Source organism: Excalfactoria chinensis, chromosome 1 (assembly GCF_039878825.1).
Source record: "Excalfactoria chinensis isolate bCotChi1 chromosome 1, bCotChi1.hap2, whole genome shotgun sequence".
Lineage (NCBI taxonomy): Eukaryota > Metazoa > Chordata > Aves > Galliformes > Phasianidae > Excalfactoria > Excalfactoria chinensis.
This window is the reverse complement of record NC_092825.1, coordinates 34880529-34902505: the sequence shown is the minus strand read 5'-3', so window position 1 is coordinate 34902505 and position 21977 is coordinate 34880529. Positions and strand designations below refer to the sequence as shown.

The following is a 21977-nucleotide window of genomic DNA, read 5'->3' as shown; positions in this document are numbered from 1 at the left end:
TAAAGAAAAAAGACATTCTGTTCTTGAAAGGTGTATTCTGAAAAATACAGGGTTGGCTTTTACTGCCAGTGATGTCAATGTCAAAGCTCCAATTGACTTCAGTGAGAACATGATTTTATCCAATGGGTAAATAATTGCCCATATTTCATATCTCATTGTAACTGAAAACTGTTCATCAAAAAAGGAAAATAATAGCCTGAATTCAAGCACTCTATTAAAAAAATCATTTGATTTGCATTCCAGTTGAAATCACTTTTAGCAATGAAGAGATCTTTTTGCTTATTCACAATTTATGTAATTAGTAAAGCACAAAAGACAGGCACTGTTCCCTATACCACTCTCAGCTGAAGAATATTTCCAAGCCCAAATTTTGTGTTTTCTCAGGATCTCTGCTTTTTACTACCCTCAGCATTTTAATGCTTTGAAAAATTCCTCTTGTCAAAAAAAAACATTTTCTTGCATGTTTTTCTTTGTAAAACCTCGTTGTATCCATTCAGCATTATTAAACTGTTATCTCAACTGAAATGGGAACATAATCAAAAGGCTGGGTATTATTTATCTTAGCTGTGTCTCCACGTCAGAAAATTAAGGCAGTGATGAATTACACATTACTGTACAAAATTTTATTATCAGAGACAAAATTCAAATTTGTTCTGCTTAAAATACAGAAGAGAAAGCTTCACACTAAAAAATAAGGAAAAAAAAAAAATCCATGTAGTCAGTTCTTGGCGTGGAATAAAATTTTATGTTGAACAGATTCCGAGCTCATATTTATGGAGTCATTTTTGAAGGCATATCATAGAAAAACACTTTTCTGGTCAACTGTAACATAAATTCATATATTTTATCTTGTTAGTGGTTTCATTTGCTGATCACTGTTGTATATTGTTGTGTTGTGTTGTGCAAGTGGGTTCACAGTGTTGTGAACTGGGTCTGTTTAGCCTTGAGAAAAGAAGGCTGAGGGGATTTGATCCAGGTTTATAAATACCTGAGCCATAGTGGCGAGGCTGGTCTCTTTTCAGTTGTGCGTGGGGACAGGACTAGGGGAAATGGGCTGAAACTTCAGCATAGGAAGTTCCGCATGAATGTGCGCAAGAACTTCTTTACAGTGAGGGTGACGGAGCACTGGAACAGGCTGCCCAGGGAGGTGGTGGAGTCTGCTTCTCTGGAGATATTCAAGACCCACCTGGACGCCTACCTGTGTGACATGTTGTAGGGAGCCTGCTTTGGCAGGGAGATTGGACTCGAAGATCTCTGGAGGTCCCTTCCAACCCCTACAATTCTGTGATTCTGTGATTCTGTGATATTCATTAATAAACACTGTAAGGATAATTTTGTCCATATTCCCAAATCCTAGGATGTGTCAAACAAAGATCCCTATTAAAAATTGGCATTTTAAGATAACTGAGAATCAATTAGTGTCTTTTCTTTATATGCAAAGTATGTTTTCCTATAAAAATGAAAAGGCAAAAGCAGTTGGCTCAATAAAAAGAAACTAGCGACTCTGAATTAAGCAAAGCCACATCGCTATATTCTGTGCTTGAAACCAGTGACTACATCATCACCAATTTTACTTAATTTGAACCACATGATGAACTTCACAGAAATCTGGGGAACTGCCTACCTGCCTACATACATGGCTGAGATGTGGTCAACTACTTTGATGAGCTGAAACTTTTGAGTGAGAGGTCTAAGTATGAATAAGCAACAAAAGCTTTGTCAAAGCAAATGATCCAGAATTAGAAGCTATACATGTATGCATAGCTGGTACACAGAGACAAAACTGACACAATGCAATGATCTGTGTTTCCTGTAATTGAAAATGGCATTCTGATCTTGCAAACACTTATTTGTGTGAAACCACCAGTGAATTGTATCTCAGCTGAGTGAGCTCCACCTCTCACTTGACAAAGAACTGAATTCCATAAGAGTACAGATTTGAAAAGTGATGGAAAAATATGTTCTTCTAATTACAGTATTCAGAATTAATCTAAGGCTGAGACAGAATTAATAGAGGGATTCATCCATTATAACCAGCATTAATAGCTGCCGGACTTTTTCTTTCTTCTTAAGGTGCCAAAAGATCTTATGTGTGGAGACTCTTGGGAAAAAATGCAATTTATTATCAAGCCTTTATTTTCAATATTATAGTCCATTATGTCATTGAAGTGTATGTAGTGGAATAGATCATTACTTTTCAGGGAAATAGTTTATGTATATGATTATCTTCTGCAAAAATAGAGCAAACAAACACCTTTCAGTAAAACATCAGACAGGAACTGCAATCTCTGTTTTTATAAGGCTGTATGTCTCTTCCACACCAAAGTCTATTGTCCCTCAAACATAAAAACAACATAGCAAAATTACATTTACACATATAATAAAGCTGTCTTTGTACAGGGTAGTTATACAATAATTACAGTGATATTTCCATTAGGAACTGCTCGGATTATTTTTCCACAGAACGTCCAGGGAACTTCATCATTGTTGAAATCTACTGTCTGCAGGAAAGAGAGGGTCATCCCCCCACTCTTTACAATACAGTATTCTGCAGTTCTCCAAACATATTATTATAAAGCTTTATCACACTGGAACCAATCACAAAGTATTACTCTAACCAAAAAAAAAAAAAAATCTGTCATCAAATACGTGCTACTGAAATGTACATACAAACACGTGAACCAGTCCGTGAACCAGTCTGTACACCAGCCCAGCAGGCACCTCAGGGCTGCTCTGACAGCAACAGGTTAGATCCTCAGCTGCAGTTCACACCAGTCACTTCAAGGGATCTATCTCATGCTGCACTGTCTGAGGAGCCACAGCCACACGTGTGCCAGCAGTTCAGTGAGACTTCACTTTGAAATTATGGAGATGAACAAATTAGCTGCATCAAAATGGACTGCGGAGAACAGAGACTGCATCTCAGTTCTTGACCTCCTCCATTGCACCAGGGACATCCTTATCGGGCAAACCCACATGATGCTAAGCAGAAAATGGTGGGGCCTTCTGGCTCACAGCCCCTGCTGCACCCCATACTCTTACAGTGCTGCCCATCCGCATGCTCTTCACCAACAACACTCCATAGTAAAAAGTGTACATAAAACACGCAAAGTGTTAAGCAACACTTCTTTACCACTCCACACTTAATCACTCAGTACAAATCAGCAAAATATATCTGCTGTTTTCTGAGAAAGGACACTAGTCCTGAATCCATAGCACTGGTGCTTGTGGGTGGTTCTCCTAAAAAAGAAAGTCTCCCTGAAACCATTCCACATAGAAAGCATTTTATACAAGCCAATCTCAACTGGGTCACAACGTAGGGTATTCTGAGGTGATGCTACCCTCCACTGCCAGCATGGAGACACAAGATGGACTTCTGTTTCACCAGATTCTTCAAAATATATTTGACATTAAAATTCTGCTCCAACCAGGGCATATGGTCTTCCTTCAGTAAAAAATCGTCATGCACAGCGGTCCCTTCCTCTCCTTCCTTCTCTTTGAAAAATAAATTCCCTCACATCAGCAGGGACTGCTCACTCAAGTCAAGGTGGTTTTATTGGATTTCAGTATTGGTCTGAACATAGGCAGAAGCTCCCGTAGCTGCATGAAAAACAAATTGGCTCATTTTTTGCAGTTTTAAATGTAAAAAGGGAATTGCACAGACACCAGTGCCACACAGGATTGTACAGACACCTGAATTTTTTGGTGGTATTGGTACAGTAAGTACTACTACTAGCACAAAGAATTTGTAGAGACAACCATCCAAATCCTATGTTAGAAAACGGGCTGAATTTGTGGCACATTCTCAAGGATTGTCTGCATTCTTATACATATTAGAAAATTTTATGTATTTTTGACTGTTTGAAATGATTTCTCAACAACAGACACTACAATATTTGAGATCTTCACAAAGATTTTGGTCAACAGTTTTCAGTTGTGGGGGCTGCAGTGCAGGAATTTGGATCTTTATATTCAGTGCAGTCTCACTAGCTGGACCTGTTTCCCAGGTCACACAAGGCAATGATGATAATCTCCAAAGACCATCCACAACCCATAGCCAGCAGAGACTTTCTGTCCCTGCCATCTAGCTGACAGAAACTTGGATAGAGATTCTTTGCACTCCAGCTGCCCTCCTGATGCAGGCAGGCTCACGGGCAGTGGATGATACAGCCGGCAGTTGGCAGTTTTCAGGCTGCTCCACCTAAGGTTGGGAAAACAGCCTGAATTCAGGCTGCTTAGCAGCAGGACAGTGCGTTTACTCCTTTGTACTCATACTGACACTGCAGCTGTAAGCCCTGCTTTAGGACAGGTGGCCTGATATGCTGAGTACTCATATCAGAAGTGGTGGTAAACTGATTACATACATAAACAGTTTCCAAAGCCACATTGCTTTCCCTCAAAGAGAAAGTTTCACATTTGACTCAAAGTCTATTTCCACTGACTGCAGTATTTACTATGGTCATGTGGAAAACAAAGACCTTATTACACAGGTTCCTAAAGAAAGCCACCCTCATCATCAGATATCCACTCTATTCTATTCAAAGAATCAGACTGACTAATATTTTATGGGAAAAATATCTCTACAGAAGACATTTCACACACATACATGTACATACACATGACATTTTTGTCATTCATTTTTTGCTACTTAGATTTAGGTTTAGTTTTATGGTTCAAGATCCTTGCTGTGAAAACTTCTCTCTGCACTAGTGGTGATATTTCCTTTGACACTTCAAAGCCCAATGAAATATCCACAACAGCCAAAAAGCTACATAAAATTCACCTGCAGATCCCATCACGGTATCAAAATACTTGCTATATTCACTAAGAAGATCATCAAAGGTCACATATTTGAAAGAACTTAATGACATACAAAGTTTTTCCATCAAACTTAAGTCAAATTTAATGTTCAAAGTACTCTCGGTAATGGCAGAAGTGACATTTCATTTCAGAAGCAAGCTTCCTCATTGTTCTGCTCTAGTCACAATTAGCAGCAACTATCTTTTTAATAGCTGCCAGCAGAGGATATAAGAATATTATTTCGACCAGCTACAAAGTAATAGGTTGGAATTTCTGTAGTGGACAGTGTTATAAAAGTACAATAGGTTGCCATATTATTATGACAGCATAAAACTGAGTCTGTTCTTATGCCTTCCTATATGATTTAGTAAGCCATAGGAATTAATAAGTGCAAGGAGTCCCAAGTCATGCAAAGGCTTCATCAAATCTCTATAAAACGACTTCTAAGCTTGAATAAGGGTCACATCCACTGTGGTTTCACATTTCACAGTATCTCCTCTCACTAAAAAGAACATATAATTCTGTATTTGAAAATGCGAAAGAGATTGGGTATTTGCTTTACTAATCCTAATCCAAATTGTAAAAATGTGCCCATCTTTAAATGAGGACAAAGGAAGAAAGGACTGGTAAAGGAGAAAAAAATATCAATCAGATAAATAGATATATATTTTTAAGAAGACTATTAGAGTTTCCCATGGGGGTATCACACATAGCTGTGTGGAACTTCTTACAAAAAAAAAAAAAAAAAAAAAAAGTCTTAAGACGTAATTAAATGCAGGGGGATTGAATATTGTAAAAAGCAGCTATAATTTTGTTGGATTTAGTCCATTTAAATTTCATCCTGATCCAGTGTGAAACAGCATAAATAAAAAATACAAAAATAAAAAGAACAGAGAACTACAATGGAAAGACTAAGTCAACCTTAGTTAGAGCACTAATACAAACATCATTGTAATACAAAAATTATAAGCAATACATCAATAGGTATGTATAATAGATACATGTAGGACTTAAAATTTGTGGCAGACCAGTTGCTCAAGGCCACTACAATATTAATATGCATCCAAAACCAGATAAATGTGCAAGAACTTAAATTCTAATGAATGACAATGGAATTGTCTGTGCACTGTGCAGAATGCACAGGCTGAATTAAATTTTCAACTTTGAAACACATCGTTAGTTTGCCTTTTATCAGTGGAAAGGCCCAAAACTTCTATGTGCAGCCTGGAGGTATGTGGCTTAGTCTGTGGTGATGAAAAACAAAAGTCAAAGACACTCTTGAACAGAATTTGAAATGGGCAAACCATTATTCACCCTTCTTTTCTCTGATATCCCCAAAGTAATTCATGTTTGAGTGCTTGGCTTTCTGCACACTCTTTGGATATTATAACTTTGGGCTTACTTACAAATATAAAGAATATTTGGCTTGTGTTTTTATACTAACAAAACCATGTATGTTTTAATTCAGTAGAAATAAAAATGCAACAGCTACACAGTGGCACTGAGGCTGAGTTTGGTCAACCACATAAAGTAATACTCTGCACTTTTAAATGCCTTTCTTTAGAGGATATTCAAGTGCTTTGCTAGCAATAGTCAAGCCTCACAACATCCCTGTGAGGTAGGTTAAAATATATAGGAGGAGGATTTCACTCAACATGGACACAAAAATATCTCTGGACACTAGGTTCACTAGTGCTGTAACACAGCACAGTGGTTTAGGGATACTATAAGGCAAAGAGTTAACAGTACAAGAGCACAGGATTACCTCTTCTTTTGATTATGCGTAGTCAAGCTGACATACCCTGGAGCAGATGATCACCGAAGCATTTCATGCACTTAATCCACAAACAGTACCCTCTGCACACTAACAAACACAAAATAAGAGGCTCAAAGTGGGTGCCCATGACAGTGGTAGGACAGCTTAGTCATGAGATATTAACCAGTTCTTGAGGGAGAGAGTGCCATGGGAATGAGAGCCCAGAAATCAATACTGTCTCCACACCACACCACTCATAATAATTGAAGATGCCGGGTTTTGCTTTTTTTTTTTTTTTTTTGGCACTAATATTTCAATCCACAAATGACTCAGTAAACCTAATAAACTGATCGTATAAAGCAATTTCCACGCCCTGTGAAAAAAACAGCAAGATAAAATGTGCATCCTCTAATTTGCCTGACCACGTTTCCAGTGTATAGGCCATGATGTGATCAGATGGTTGAGATGGACTAGGCTGGGATAAAGAAACACTTTTATACATCTATAATCACCCTCTGAAATGGCTGCAACCTGCCTCCTGTAGACTCAGTAATTTTATTATTTTTTGTTTGTCTTCCTCCATCATGGAGAGGAGAGCGTTTGACCCTAAGATGAATCAGTCTTATATTCATTGAATGGCACCAATGGTGCAGATGGGCATTGTACAAATAAAAATTTCCACTGCATCACTGATCACTCAGATTAAAAACTGAGAAAAAAGAAAAAAGCAAGTAAGAAAAGTATTACTCATTTTGAACACTCCTGTGTGAAATACAAGAAAAGAGAAAAACAGTGTTTGTGGTATTATCCTATACAAATACATACACACACACATTTCTTTCTTCATATTTCAGTCTTCTAAGCTGGCATAAACAGCACAAACCATATTTGCAAAGACACTGCCCACATGAAGAATATGATTTATCTGTCACAGTAAATCACTACCGAGGCTGGTCTACTGCATGTGAGAGATCTGTTGGTTAATTTTGTGTCTTTGAATGGAAGATATTCTCCTCTTTTTCCTAATTCCCACTTAAATCCTATGTCTACTTATAATATTTGTGCATTATCAGCTGCATAAGTTATTACTGAACAGGTCAGGTGACCCATCATGAATATCACTGCCTTGTAAATTTGCTCAGAAGAAGTGATTAATGGATTCTATAAAATCAATGCAAAGTTCTCCTCATATACACCAACTATGTTCACAGCTGAAGTTACACGGTTTCACTGATCAGCAGTGAATAAATTTATAATTATAGTGCATGAATGATGTCCTTTTCTCACATTTTCTCTCTCTCTTCCCCTCCAAGATAATTTAAACATGAAAATATAGAAACTGCAGCTACAACAACTTGCAGCTCAAAAAATGAGCTGGCACCTCTGTGACAATCAAAAGACAGTCTAAATGGTGGACTAATTGGCACCTACTGGAAAAGCTGAATTTATATCTCACACTGCCCTAAGTCGGAATCCTGCGTTTCTTCTTCCTTCCTTTCATTTTGCTCACTGCAACACTGATTGTCGTAGAGAAGTCCTTGTGCTTTGTATAATGCCCACCTTTGATGTAACTGGAATTCACATACAAAATGTGGCTGTTATACATAAGCATGCTAGAATACAGGCAGAGACGGTACAAGCATGCACGAAATAGTCTTCAAAGGGTTTTTTTCTTTGCTAGTTTTTCTTCAACATTTACATGCACCACTTAATATCATGTTCGGTTGTGTACACTGAGGATCAGGTTTCACAAGAATTCATGACCTTCTCTTCTGAAAAGCTTCTTGACAATTTCACAACAGCCCGGTGTAAAAAAAACAACAACCCATAATTAAGAAAAAGAAAAAAGAAAACTCCCTGCAATTTGATCTTGTCTTCGTTATTTTAATGCTGAACACTTCTTAAACTTCTTTTCCTTTTTTAGTGCTTCTGGTTAAAAGTTCAGCTGGAAAGACAAGTTAGTGTGTCAAGGATTTTCTTAACCACTGGAATAGTTCTTCCTTATAAAGTCTTTGCCACCGCACATTGGCTTCCACTGTTTCCACAGCACGAGAGAAAGAGGCAGCAGCTCCCTCCTCATAACTCTTTATAAAGTTCTTTAGCTGGAAATACAATTTAACAGGTTAAATTTGCAAGGACTAAAGAAAGTAAATATTTCCAGTTTACATAAACAAGTCAGTCATGTAGGACAAATCTGTTTAATCACTATTGAAGAATATGTACTGCTACGTAGAAGGATTTAATAGGAAATGTAATAAGACAGCAGATTGTCAATTATATATGAAGTAAACGCTTCAAATTGCACTGGAAGGTATCGACAAGTTAGTGTTGGATCACACTAATACCATATCCTCTTTCTCTCCTGTAGGCCAGTTGCTGCACTGCACAGACAGCGGGTCTGCTCTGAACTTTTATTTTTACCCAGAGAAACTTAGCTGGGAGCACTGTAAAAGATTCTAATTCAGGTTTATTAGTAAATGTCAGCAGAATGCAGCCTTGATGTCCTTTGGTTTAACCAAACTTTATACCAAATTTACTTCAAGAGTTTATTTACCAAATTGATTTGCAGAATCCTTTTGATGATATAATACAAGTTAATCATTTAGAAGAGGAGCGGCTGGTTACAGCAGGAAGAGAATTGCAACAAAGCAAGTAGGTATGCATTTGATGAATGCCTGAAACAGATTCTTCCCCTTATGATAAAACTTTGATCTTTTTTCAACAAAGTGAAAAGGCCTCTGCTCTGTTCTCATGTATACTCAAATTATAGCCCTAGCCTCTGGGCTATTATAGCTGATGGCAATGGTGTGCTTTGAATTACTGTTCTTTTTAAGTGAGAGCTGCAAGGCTGATCTGCACAGTACGTTGCCGGTTATATTGACTTGGATAAAACTAAGTAGGTTTAGCCACTGTTATTCACAATTAACAAATTTTTGTTTCCTGATGATGCCAAATTCACCTTGTGTATTTAAATCTAATTTTCAACAGCTTTTCTACGGGTTAAAAAGTGAAAAAGACAGTCCTTTTCACACTTTTTTTTTTTCCAGCTTCTCTGACTTTAGCAGTTGCTGACACATTCTTGCTCCTGCCCTGCTTCATCCTTAAAATAAAAACAGCCTCATGGTCTGGAAGTCATTCAAAAATTACCTCTCTTAGTTCATCTTCAGTATTGAGGAACTCTGTGACTCCACTGATAAGCTTCGAATTCATAAACAATGCTTCTCCATACCTGCAAGGGCAAAGAATATGCACAAAGTCAGTGCAAGAGCCAGGCCAGACAAAAATGAAAAAGTAATCTTCTATTACGCAAGGAAGAGGATGTGGGATCAATTCTGGAGATCCAAGACAACAGTAGATAACTTTTAGCCAGCCACAACTAAGCAGAATGGGCTTAACCTCAGTTACAGATGAGATTTCCAAAGGAGGGAGAGATCCAAACTGAAGAATATTCCATGTTTAACAAACAGCTTTCCTCAACATGATGCTGAGGAGGTCAAAAAACAAGCACTGTTACAGGAGAAGAGCAGCATCTATGGAGAAACATTCTGAGGAGTCCTCCTAGCTCTAACATTACAAAAGACTTTTTGAAGTGCTGAAGCTATCCCTGTATCTTCCATTTATCCACCTCATCTGCATTACAAATAGCCACTGGATAAGCGAACTGAATGAAATCCTCTTGTTCCAGTACCAGATAATTAAAATAAACAATGTTAACAGAAAATAATAGTGCTAAAATAATCCCCTGGGCTATCGTGCAACACCTTCAAAGAACCAACTTGTCAATGGAAATTCAAAAGTTTGGGCAAGGAATATTTAGAAGCTGATTTGTAACTGCGTAGGATATTGAGTAACAATCAGCAATGGCATTCTCTGGGCAGCTGCTTTGAAACTGGCCATTCAATTGCTATTCTTCCATCTTGTTCTCCACAAATGTTTTTCAGCTCCTCAAACAAAGCAACTCAAACAATATTACACCTGAAGTTTTGCATCACAAGTTGGAATAGTCTGTGGGTTGTGTCTTTTTATTTTTTTTTCCCCCTAATGTCTTCAGTATGGTGAAGCAATTTCATTGTAAACCAAAAGCAATTCTTTTCAAGTTAGCTGTCATTCAGCACAGCAAGAAGCACTTCACAAATAGTTATCTTTATCTTTATCTGCACATATATCCAAAGAAATATGTAGCTAATTTGAACATGACTGTTTTGAAGATATGGAATTCAACTCTCATGTCAGACATGCAGAAATAATGCCAACAGACCTCACTGCAATTAGGTTTATCTGAGGGAATAATTCAGTTCACACCCTGCTTTTACAAAATGACTGAGAAGAGGAATTGAGAGTTCAAAATGAAATGAAGTAGCACAGTCACGGCTTTCTGTTCTGCTTCTATTAGCCTGAAATTAATTACTCTTACATACCTAGGTACTGTAAGCCAGACAGTCCTTCCAAAAGGGAAGAGATAAAGGACGAGGGACAGACACAGGGAGAGGAATAAGAGAGGGAGAGAGAAGGGAAATGCTGTTTTTTGAGAAATTTCTGTTTTGGGGAAGGTATATACTGTGTTGCTCTCTATCTTGTGCAAAAGGAAACTGCTACAGGGATCAAAAATCCTATTCTATGACCACTAATAATTGAATTACTCATGGGTGTTTCAGAAAGTACATGCCTCTTTCCAAAACCTCAGCCACACTGGTGTATAGAGTCAGAGGCAAAGCCAGAGGCAAACACCTCTAATAGGAAGTATGGATTTCATGGTCCTTTAGGCAAGTTTAGGCTTTCTAACAAAGAATTTTCTTATTACATTCTCAGTTTAGAATCATAATTGACTGCTTGAAAAATTGGAACCTCTTCTTGATGGAGTCTTTTGACAAGGTTACCAGTCCACTTTACAGAAGTGACCTCATAAGAACTATTGGAGGGTTTTTATTTTGCTTCAGTTCTGTACTGAATCCACAGTGTGAACAAGAAGTAGCAAAATTCCTTCCACGGAAAACCATAACTTCACGTAGAACTGCACTGCTTAATAACCATTATGTATATTTGCCCTAAAGTCAGTCACTAATAGCAATTATAAAATGGAGGAATGGAGGAATTCCTATAATTGACTGTCAAAGTAAATTTTCACACAATGACACTATGTGCACGCATCCAAGTATTGCATGATGAACTAATAGGAATTTGAGCATGATATTTTCAATTCTCTTTTTCACAATTTTTTAAATCCTTATAATCTTACTTCCACTGACTTCACACAAAGACTTACTGGGCACTTTAATTTGTATGTAGCCTATGTAGAAGTACCATGAGTGCTTTTAAAGACTTCAGACATTACTGATATCTCCTGTGCAGTGTGAATACAAGCATAATGTATAAATAAAAAGGGACGACAATATCTGGCTGTCATTCCAATTCTTTGATATGCAGTGTTTTAAAGTTAGAGGAAATATCATTATAGCATAATTTTGCCCTCAGCTATTTCTTATTATCTCATACATCAACACCTTCTCTAGTAAATTCAATGGAAAATACCATAGAGATATCACCTTATTAAATTAATGTTTATTACAGAGTATTATAGTTTTACATAAAATTAAATGATTAATTATAATGGTAGAAAAAAAAATGTCTTGAGACAGAGTACACTTGAGCTATAATTCAGCAATAAAGCTTGCATTTTATAAATGTAGTAATGTAGCAAGCTTAAATCAGAAGCCTAATTCTGCATTTTATTATGTGTTTCACTGGATTGTAAGGAATAAAGTGTTAGAACAATTCCTCACTCTGAAATACTTTTGTAGAAGATTTTAATCTGTAATTACAAATTGATGTTATTTTCAATAAACACTGTGTAAGTACAGCTTATATGAGGCACTTCACTGCATCAAATCCTTTGGCAATTGCAGAAACTCCATCCAAAGGATGTCCCTTTCAGAAAAAATGCACAGGGTGAATGGCAGCTGCTACAGTCCTTTTGTTGACTCTGAACTGTGTTTGGAGATCAAACTCTGCATGAAATACAAACTCAGTATTGGGAGAAAAAAAAAAAAAAAAAAGACCTTAGCAGGTTTTCAGTGAGGCCCAAATATTTTAGGCATAAATCACTACATAAATCCCTGAAGGAAGAAAAATACAAGCTGCTACTCTGAGCATAAGAAATTGCACTGGGTTGCATAATAATAATGGTTTTGCCATGAAATTCCTGAGTAAAAGTCCAGTTCTAGAATAATCACACCAGCAGTGGAGGACTACCAGTGTGGAGGATTGTTAGTGTAGTATAGTTAGGGTAGTATGGTAAGGTTGTGGTTGGACTCTATGATCTTAAGGTGTTTTCCAACCTGAGTGATTCTATGATTCTATGACTATTAATTTTTAAACTCTTAAGTAGTCTTATAGCTTTCACAGAATACGTTCCCGCAATGTAAACTCCCCAAACCAAATTTCAGTTCAAACTTGTTTTCCTAGCCAAACTTCCTCTAAAACCTATAAAACATACTATAAAATATTATCCAGCATAACATGAACAAGTTCTTGAATTTTTAGGGAAGTTGCATAGTCTCTTAGCTTCCTTAACTCTTCTATTGATGATGTAAAACATTGCAAGTTTGTGCATCAATTTAGCAAGGAGAAAGATTTAGTTAATTAAAAACCAAATTTTAAATGCATTATTTAAAATACTCTGTAGTACAATAGAAGGCTTCACACGGGTCAAATATGGAACAGTTCTCCTACTTTGTCTGTCATATCTACCAAAACCATGAGGGCGGCCTAGACTCATGTCCTAATTTCTTGGACATCTGCTTTTGAGAACTTGAACTTCAACTGAGCCATAGGCCTTTCTAATCTATCAGTATGAGTTGTGATGCTGTGAAATCTTTCAGACCATCTGGCTGTTCATAAATAACTAAAGAAACTTCTTATTCATTGAATTAAAATCAAAATCTTCATCAAAAAATGATTTTCAAACGTTGACTATGCATCTGAGCATGTTGCACGTGTTCAAAGGATTCATGGTGTAAGGAGCAAACCCATCTTCTTCCTGTTCATTTATATTTGATTCCAAATTATGCTCTTCAGTTACTTAGAACTCAACTGAAACACAGCACGGAAGGAAAGCATCAGAAATCCTTCTGAAAACAGAATTTTTCAAAAAGAGTTTGGCTTTGTTCCCTACCCTCCATGCTCTCAATGGTAGTTGAACTACTGTGCTTGAAAAGATTTTTTTCTATCAGACTTAAAACCAGCTAAATTCCTTTGGGAACTACTGCTTTTTATCTACATAGAAGTAAAATTGCAGCATTTGACACACAGTCAGAATTCATTATCTTATGCACAGACACAATACAGTAACACATATACATACAGATGATCGTTAAGGGAGAAATGTTTCTAAGTGTGATAAGAATAAATCTGTTTATGACTTACATGTATGTATTTCATATTTAGACATATCTATACATCGAAAAAGAGAATGGAACTGGTTCAGGAACATACATAAATGCGTATACATACAATACTTACACGAGCTATACAAAAACTAGAAAGTGAACAAAAATTTCATATATTTTTTATCTTACCTGGCATTTAATATTTTCCATTTTTCTCTGAAAAACTTCCAAGCAAGATCTCTTCCATGTGGATTTCGAGCTACATGGATTATCACATCAATTGCATCCTGATCCAGGACAACTTCTGAGTTGAGAGACAAATTCAAAAGTCTGGAAGGAGAGAAAAGGAAAAAAAAATCCTATTTTGTTTGGTCAACACATACTATAACAACAGCACATCTAAACACTCTGAAAAAACATGGCCACTGCCAAATTATTTAAGCCTCCAAATAAGTTTTGTGGTTTATTTCTAAAGTCCAGACATGTCTATAAATCTGAAGAATCTTTAATTCTGGTACTGTATGTTGGTATTTCTAAAGGTCGCATAATTGGAGGGATGAAAAATATTTCAGTAAAAGCTGAGTGGAACCTTTCATGTCTATTTTTATGAAATCAATAAGATCAGACTGGTCAATACATTTACAAAATGAGTATGCCAACAAGATATACATATATATAACAAGATATATATATTATATATATATAAAAGAGTTCAAACATTGCTAATGAGCATAAGACAATTCAGAAATCAAATAATGCATTATTTTTCATGTTTACTAATAAAATAACATGAAACAATTTAAATAGAAATCTGTACATAAATTTTTATACCTGTTAAGTAAGTTTCTGTCATCACTGCAAGTTAAGGCTTCTAGTAATATTTTCTTCTCAGACACTGCTAATGTAGAGTGAAATTTCATCCAAATGAACTCCCATACATCTTCATCCATCAGTGAAACTCCTGTACAGTAGACAATGTCTCTCACATTAAGTGGGATTCTGAAAAAGAAATCAGCCATTGCACTCAGATAAACAAGCAGCTTCTTGATGTTGGAAACTAAGGAAGAACGTCACTACTTTTAGGAGAATCCAATTGCAACTGTTTTTGTGCAAAACTACATTTCCATCTCCTAAATCCACAAAAATATTCTCAGACATCCTGATGGATTTTCTAATAGGAAATGCATGTTTGCCATTCCTTTCATAACCCCATCATAGTGACAGAAGAATGTAAATCATGGCTGTCCTGTTCATCAACATGTAATGTATCATGTAACCTGCAGGACAGGTAACATAAGCTCTGCAAATTAATATGGGATCTTATCAGCCTGCTGCTGGGCTCTGTGCCAAAACTCCTCCTTCTTTCCTTACTACTGATGTTTTAGAGTGAGAGCTGATCAGCTCTCATTGTTTGTGCTGCCAAGTGCCCTATCCTCATATAGTAACATACAAGTACGGAAAAAAATTACATCTAAACATGATGTTTTCAGGAGTAAAGAAATGCAGAGATCTGGTCATTTACTCAGCATATAAATACTAATACAAAAACTACTATGCTATAGGATGGTTGTAAAATGATATGCTACTCCAGTACAATAAATTCAGAATACAGTTCAACGAAACAGCCTCTTGAAGCCAAATTCTGAACTTGTATAGGATATGCATTTTCTTCTAACAAGACCTCGGCTGAGCTTTCAATCTACTCTGCTTACATTTCCTATGTAAGTATAGAAATTAAAACAACTGCCAGCTGAAGGGTGTTCCTACAGGTAAAGCCCCTTCTCAGAGAAGTATGTCATTTGTAGAAAATGCACCCTCAGAATCACAGAATTATAGGGGTTGGAAGGGACCTCTAGAGATCATCGAGTCCAACCCTCCTACTCCTTGTAAAAATTGTACCAAAATACCATTCACTAGTTACTAATGGCTGGCTTAAATCACTTCTAGAACTTCACATGCAAGACCTCTTTAGAGAATCCAGAAGTACAAAATGCTGCTGTCAGTGTCTGGGCACTAATACAGAGAATGAAATTTCCACTGTAAAATTTAACATCAAATCTTGCATAGCACAGAAAGAACAGTCCATCACAATGTAAAGATTTTCACCAATGTCTCATACCACAGACTACATCACGTCACTCAAAAAATCAAAAAAGTCCTTTAAGTCTCATCTATTTCACCTACAGAAAAAAGTCTTTTCACAGAAACTTTCTATTGTCAGCCCTCTTTAATGGTGCTTTTGTAAAAATAAAAATGAAAAGCTTCAGCTGATCCTTCTGATCATGCTTGAATCCATGTAAAATGAAAACAATCTTGTTTTCAACATTTCAAAGTTTTGGCTGCTCATCACATCTGGAGGCAGGAGGTCATATAATCGTGACTGTGAAGGGATGAAGATTGTTGTTGCCTCTAAGGAGTTAACCAGTCCCAAAAGCTGAACAGCTATGAGCTTACTTGAGAAAAAGAGTAAAAAGAATATAAACTAAATAAAAGCAAATCAGAAAGAAAAAGTGGACCCCCTTCTCCTGGCTAAAGAACTTCATGCAATTAATGCCTACTTCTTTTCTGCTACCCTTATTTACAGGTGCCTCTGCAGGTCTAGATGCTGACTGCCACATGAATTTTGGTTATGCGGAGTGGACAAAGCTCAAGATAGAGCTGCTTCTTAGAGAAGTTTTTCCTCACAGGTATCTGTATTACTGTTGAGGTATTTTGCATTTTACACAGACAAACACCAATACTTATTCAGGAGCAAACTCTCCAAAGCAAAGCTAAAAGAGTACGCAAGAGAAATGTAACCTATTATGAAATTCCTAGTAATACGAAACATTTAATTAAACTTACCACATACTTGCAATATTGCCTTCTAAGGCAAAATAAGAGGTGCAGTTGTTCACCTCTGCAATGAACTTCTGCCATCTAGCCAGGGCAGATTGGTGCCATAGTGCAGATCCCAGCATGGCTCAATATCTGTTTGTTTCCTTTTCTTCCACCACCAAATCACAGTGTGAGAAAATCCCCATCCCCAGTTGTCCCACATAATCACTGTCCATGTCCACATAATCACCTCCTATTTCAAACATTAATGAGTCTCAACAGTTTGGTTCCTCTTTCAAAATCAAATGCAAAAGAAATTGTATATAACAGACAATTATAGAAAATTAAGACTCTATGTTTGAACAAAAGAAATTGAGAAAGACTAATACAGCACATAGTTAGGTACCACCATTGGCTTGTGTTAGTAGAGATGACAGTCCACATTTTCTTAAAAACTGGAATTCTGTCAAACCTTTGGTTCAGTGGCTACAGTAACATAAATGTGCAGCCACATGTGTATACACAGCATACAATGTGAAAGTGATAGTTTTTATCATGCCATGATTTTCAGATTCACTGGGTTCTTTGTCCTTAAAGAACTACTTACTTACCATATATATTAGCTGGTATATATATATATATATATATATATTATATTACATAATATATATTATATTATATTATATATATTATTAATATAATATTATTAATTATTAATATTATATAAATAATATATTATATTATATATTATATTATATTATATTATATAAATATTATATTATATTATATATATATATATATTTCCTTTTAATTTGGGGTTTAGGTTTTAATACATTGGAAAGAAACATAAGAGCAAATGCTAAATTAAAGAAAGTAGGGGACCAAGCAACTGGTTGTCCCAAATCTGTCTTAACGCACAGTATCCTATATGAAGAACAACTGAACCCAGCCAAGCCTTATTTCACTGCCAGAAGGGCTTTATATCTTGACACACAAACACTAAATCATTTTTTAAAAGCGCATGTAGTTTTTGCTGAGCTTTGCCAGAAGAAATGCTTTCATTTACTGCAAGTGATGCAATTCAGCCAACAGATACTCTATAAGGCACCTGGAAAAGGCAATTCTTTGTAGGCTGATTGCACCATTCATTATGGTAGGAAGGAAGGGTATGCTGGAGGGACCGTCACTCTGCTTTTAGGTATAGCCATCAACAGAGGTAACTCAAAGCAGATGCTGAACCGCAGAGAAGTTGGCATTCCTCACTCATGAGGCTTATATTTTTTCAGTTTGCAACAAAACATATCAACTCCATAGGCTTTCCCAGCTAGGCCATACTAAGGGATGTCCCTTACATCTGAAGAGATTTAAGCAGCAGTGCACTCGGTGACCATGGGCCCCATTGCATGCTCTAAGGAGGAGGAAGGACTTAGACAAGTGATGGCTCTGGTTCCATGCTTGCAGTCTGGTTACCAGGTTCAATGCTAAAAAAGACTCTACTGTGACTGCAACTGAATTTGAGCATCATATTCTCTGCATTGCAGTCACTACAGGGAAAATTTTAGTGAATAAACTAAGTCATTAAGACAGTGCGGAAAGAAAAAAATATCAACCCCCCACAAACCAAGATATAAAAACAAATATTGAATTTAAAATTGCTACCTTTAAGAAATTATGAAACTTACAGCTATGAAAAGCTACAAATTACTCCTCTGAGAGTTTCATAATCAGAACTGTAGACAGTGGGTTTTTTTTGTGGAAATGAAAATTGTTTATGAAAATGTGAATATCCCCAAAGTAATTTCTCTTTAACTATTGCCTCAACAGAGAGCCTTCTAATTGAATTTTCTCTACTTGCAGAGATTTTTGTTCCTTCTCCTCTGAAATCATTATGGGCCAGTATTTCATCATTATCTAAACATGCGAAACCTCCCTAGTCTATAGTCTTTCTAAATTATGTAGCTTAATGGAAAATGTTTTTCCAAAATCGCAGTTCCATGCCATTGGATCAGCACATGGAACGTTAGCCCACTGTATTAACTGAATCAAGTGGATAAAATTAACTATTGTTTCAGTACTGCTTAGGAAGTAACACTGCAGAATGTATCCCCTTGTTACATTAAACCTCATCTGGGCCTTCAAGGATGCTTTCATTTTTAAAGAACTAACATGATTGATGGATGCTTCAGAAGAATAAAAATAAAGATTAACTTTTGAAAGCATCACGTTAAATGGCTTTTATTTGAACAGTGATTCAATTTACTTAACTTTATTTTTCTTGCTTAAGAGAGATGACTCTGAGAATGAAATATGTGGCTAGCAGAGCTCATGTTTAAAAATTAAATACTTTGGGGAAAAAAAGTGAAAATTTAAACAGCTAGAAAAAAATTAATTAAAATCGTGCTGTGCCTTTATAGGGATTTTTTTTTTTTTTTCAAGAGCAAATAACAAAGCTCTACAATGAGCTAAGAATAATCTTCTAAGTTACAATTAATTGGTACATACTTGCTCCCATTTAAAGTATGTTCTAACAATTGGAGATACATTTATAAAATTGAACCATAATTATTTATCTTCTGGGCAAACCATGTTCTAATGTTTTAAAGTGTAATTGCACACAGTTTAGGCTTCTTTGATTAAGAGACAAATTTCAATACCATTTAGGGTAATATTTGACCAAGAAAATTAATCAGAAACACTCTTCTTTATTTTTGGAACTATTTAACATTTAACTTTGGTCTATTTTTCTTGATGACTGTATTTATAGTCTTGTTTAATGGGTTGCAATGCTCAGATAAGAATGGAATAATGGAATATTACTTTGTTTGCAGATGGGTAATCCAGATTCTGCTACGAGTAGCAGCGCCATGCAAATTTTATTTTCTGAGATGATAATCCCAACATTTATACTTTTACTTGCTATTACAAACTCCAGGTGTACCACTGTGCACACAAAGGAGAGGAATGTCCCCTGCCATAGCACACATCCAGACAGAAAATCAAGAGCACAATTTTCCCTTGAAAACCAAAGCAGGGTTGTGATGGACTTGATATTTAATTGCTGTTCTGACACTGAATCCCTGGGATATTAACTGGCAACTCACTGTGTTCGGGATACATTGCACAGAGAGGCTGTGGAGTCTCCCTCCTTAGAAACCTTCAACAGCTGCCTGTACATGGTCCCGAGCAATCTGCCACAGGTGGCCCTACTTGGGCAGATGTTAGACCAGATGACCTCCAGACATCTCCTTTAACCTAAAACATTCTGTGATTCTGTTATTTTGTTATATGTCTGCTCAGGACGGCAATACTATGAATACCATGTCTCCTCATTCCAAGACCTTCAGGAATCATGTAGGTCTGATTGAGGCCTGCAGAGAACATATAATAACTCAGATGATGCGTACTGCTGTTGGTCCTCTCCCCTCCTGCAGCAGAAATCCCACAACTGAACATGGTGCTAGCACACTGAATATATTCAACATTGATTACAGTGACTTACTGGTGGGTTAAGCACTTCTTTGTGAGACTGAGCAACAAATAGACAGTTCTTCCTTTGCCCTTTATGAACATAGATTGCAACAAAAAAAAATATGGTCCTTTCTGTTCAATTTTTTTTACAGAGTTATGGAGAGGTCACTCCTGAAAAGTAGGAGGAAAAACTATGTAGTTTCTAAGGATCTCAGACTAGTTATTGCTAACCCATAATTGCTATATATAGGGTCCTCTTTCTATTTTCTCTTGGGGGGAGGGCAGGGGGAGTCACACACAGAAGTCAGAAGATAAAAATGTTCCCTGAACCCCACAAAACCCTGTTCTGCCTTTCACAAGACTAGATTCTCCCACTTTTCAGGCATACAACCCAATGGCCTTTCAGAGTGTTAACTCCTTGATTAACTTGCACACTCAATACTGCTTTCTTCCTCCTTAAACAGTTTTATTGACTGGATTGCAAGATTCTATTCAGATGTAGTAACAGTCTATTAATTAGCTAAATCATTTCAGCAGCATCAGCTGACATTTGCTGGCAAAGCTCCAATAACATTTCAAAACGCATGAATTGCTATGCCTCATCTTTTTTTCAGTAATTAAAACTTCTAAGGCTTGAGAACACAGAACAAGGGATGCATTTTATTGTTTTATATTTATCAGACATTTATGTGTGAAAAAAATTAAAATAACTTTTTTTTTTTCATGTTTTCTACTAATGATATCAAAAAATAACTGGTGGGTATCAAATCTGTGAAAAGCAAAAAAAAAAAAAACTCGGTGGCCACATTTTCACAAATATTTATGTTGGTTGTTAAACTCTGGTACACTTATAAGTTGTTGCAAGATGGTAGCACTAATGCACACCTGGGAAACAAAGCAACACAACTGCATATCTCAAATCATTAGAGAGAGAAATAAGGGAAGAGGAATAGGAAAGAAAAAATGCTTAGTTTGAAAAAACATTTGATTTTCTACCACTTAAGCCAGGCTTCATTGAAATTGATCTCAATTAATGACTGGTAACTTGCGTCATTTACCATTCCCTCAGATCTATGGACAGTATCATTTATAGACATGTTAAAACCACTCCTGCAGTGTAATTTGCCTTTTTTTTTTTTTTTGGTGGAACTCCCATTCATCGGTTAAAGGTCCATCCAAGTAAGCACACTGTCAATTTAGGCAGCTGGATTAAAGTGAATCCATTGTACCTTGCAGAGTAAACATAAATTCTGCACATCAAGTGTGGGGATTTAAAATTCCCAAATAAGGCTCATTGGTTACTTCTGTCTTTGTTCAAATTATGTGAGGGAAGTCATCTTATTCAATTACTTGCATCTTCCTTATGACTGACAAAAAATTAACTAGTGCTCCAAACAGTCACAGCCATTGTTAATAACTGAAGTCTTTAAAACAGCAAACATAAAAGTTCACACGTGCACTATTACACTCCAAAAGATAACAGGAAGTAACCGAGTTGCAAAATGCAATCATCCAAGACCCTGATTTTATTTTATTAGTAACCAAAACCACAAAAATGGTTGACCTGCATGACATAAAGACACTGGTATGTTTCCTGACTTATATCTCAGAGATAGAACAAGAAAATTCATGGAACATTCTCATTCCAGATCTCTCCCATCTCAGTACCTTAAAAGTCCTTAGAACTGGTTAGAGACCAGAGGTTTCAATCTTCTGAATTTTCACTAAGCACTGTCTGTCTCACTCTACCT

At 36.4% G+C, this 21977-nt stretch overlaps 1 protein-coding gene across 2 annotated transcripts in view; it reads right to left on the bottom strand.

The window, feature by feature from the left end:
* Positions 1 to 2113: 2113 nt before the first annotated feature.
* TRHDE (thyrotropin releasing hormone degrading enzyme) overlaps positions 2114 to 21977 on the bottom strand; it is a 209649-nt gene continuing 189785 nt past the window's right edge. For both annotated transcript variants that reach the window (XM_072340919.1, XM_072340925.1), the window contains 4 exons: positions 14773 to 14940; positions 14131 to 14271; positions 9704 to 9785; positions 2114 to 8658 (listed from right to left, as the gene is read on the bottom strand). In XM_072340919.1, coding sequence (XP_072197020.1) covers positions 8515 to 8658; positions 9704 to 9785; positions 14131 to 14271; positions 14773 to 14940 — 535 coding nt within the window. In that variant the 3' untranslated portion in view covers positions 2114 to 8514. The remainder of the gene's footprint in view (positions 8659 to 9703; positions 9786 to 14130; positions 14272 to 14772; positions 14941 to 21977) is intronic.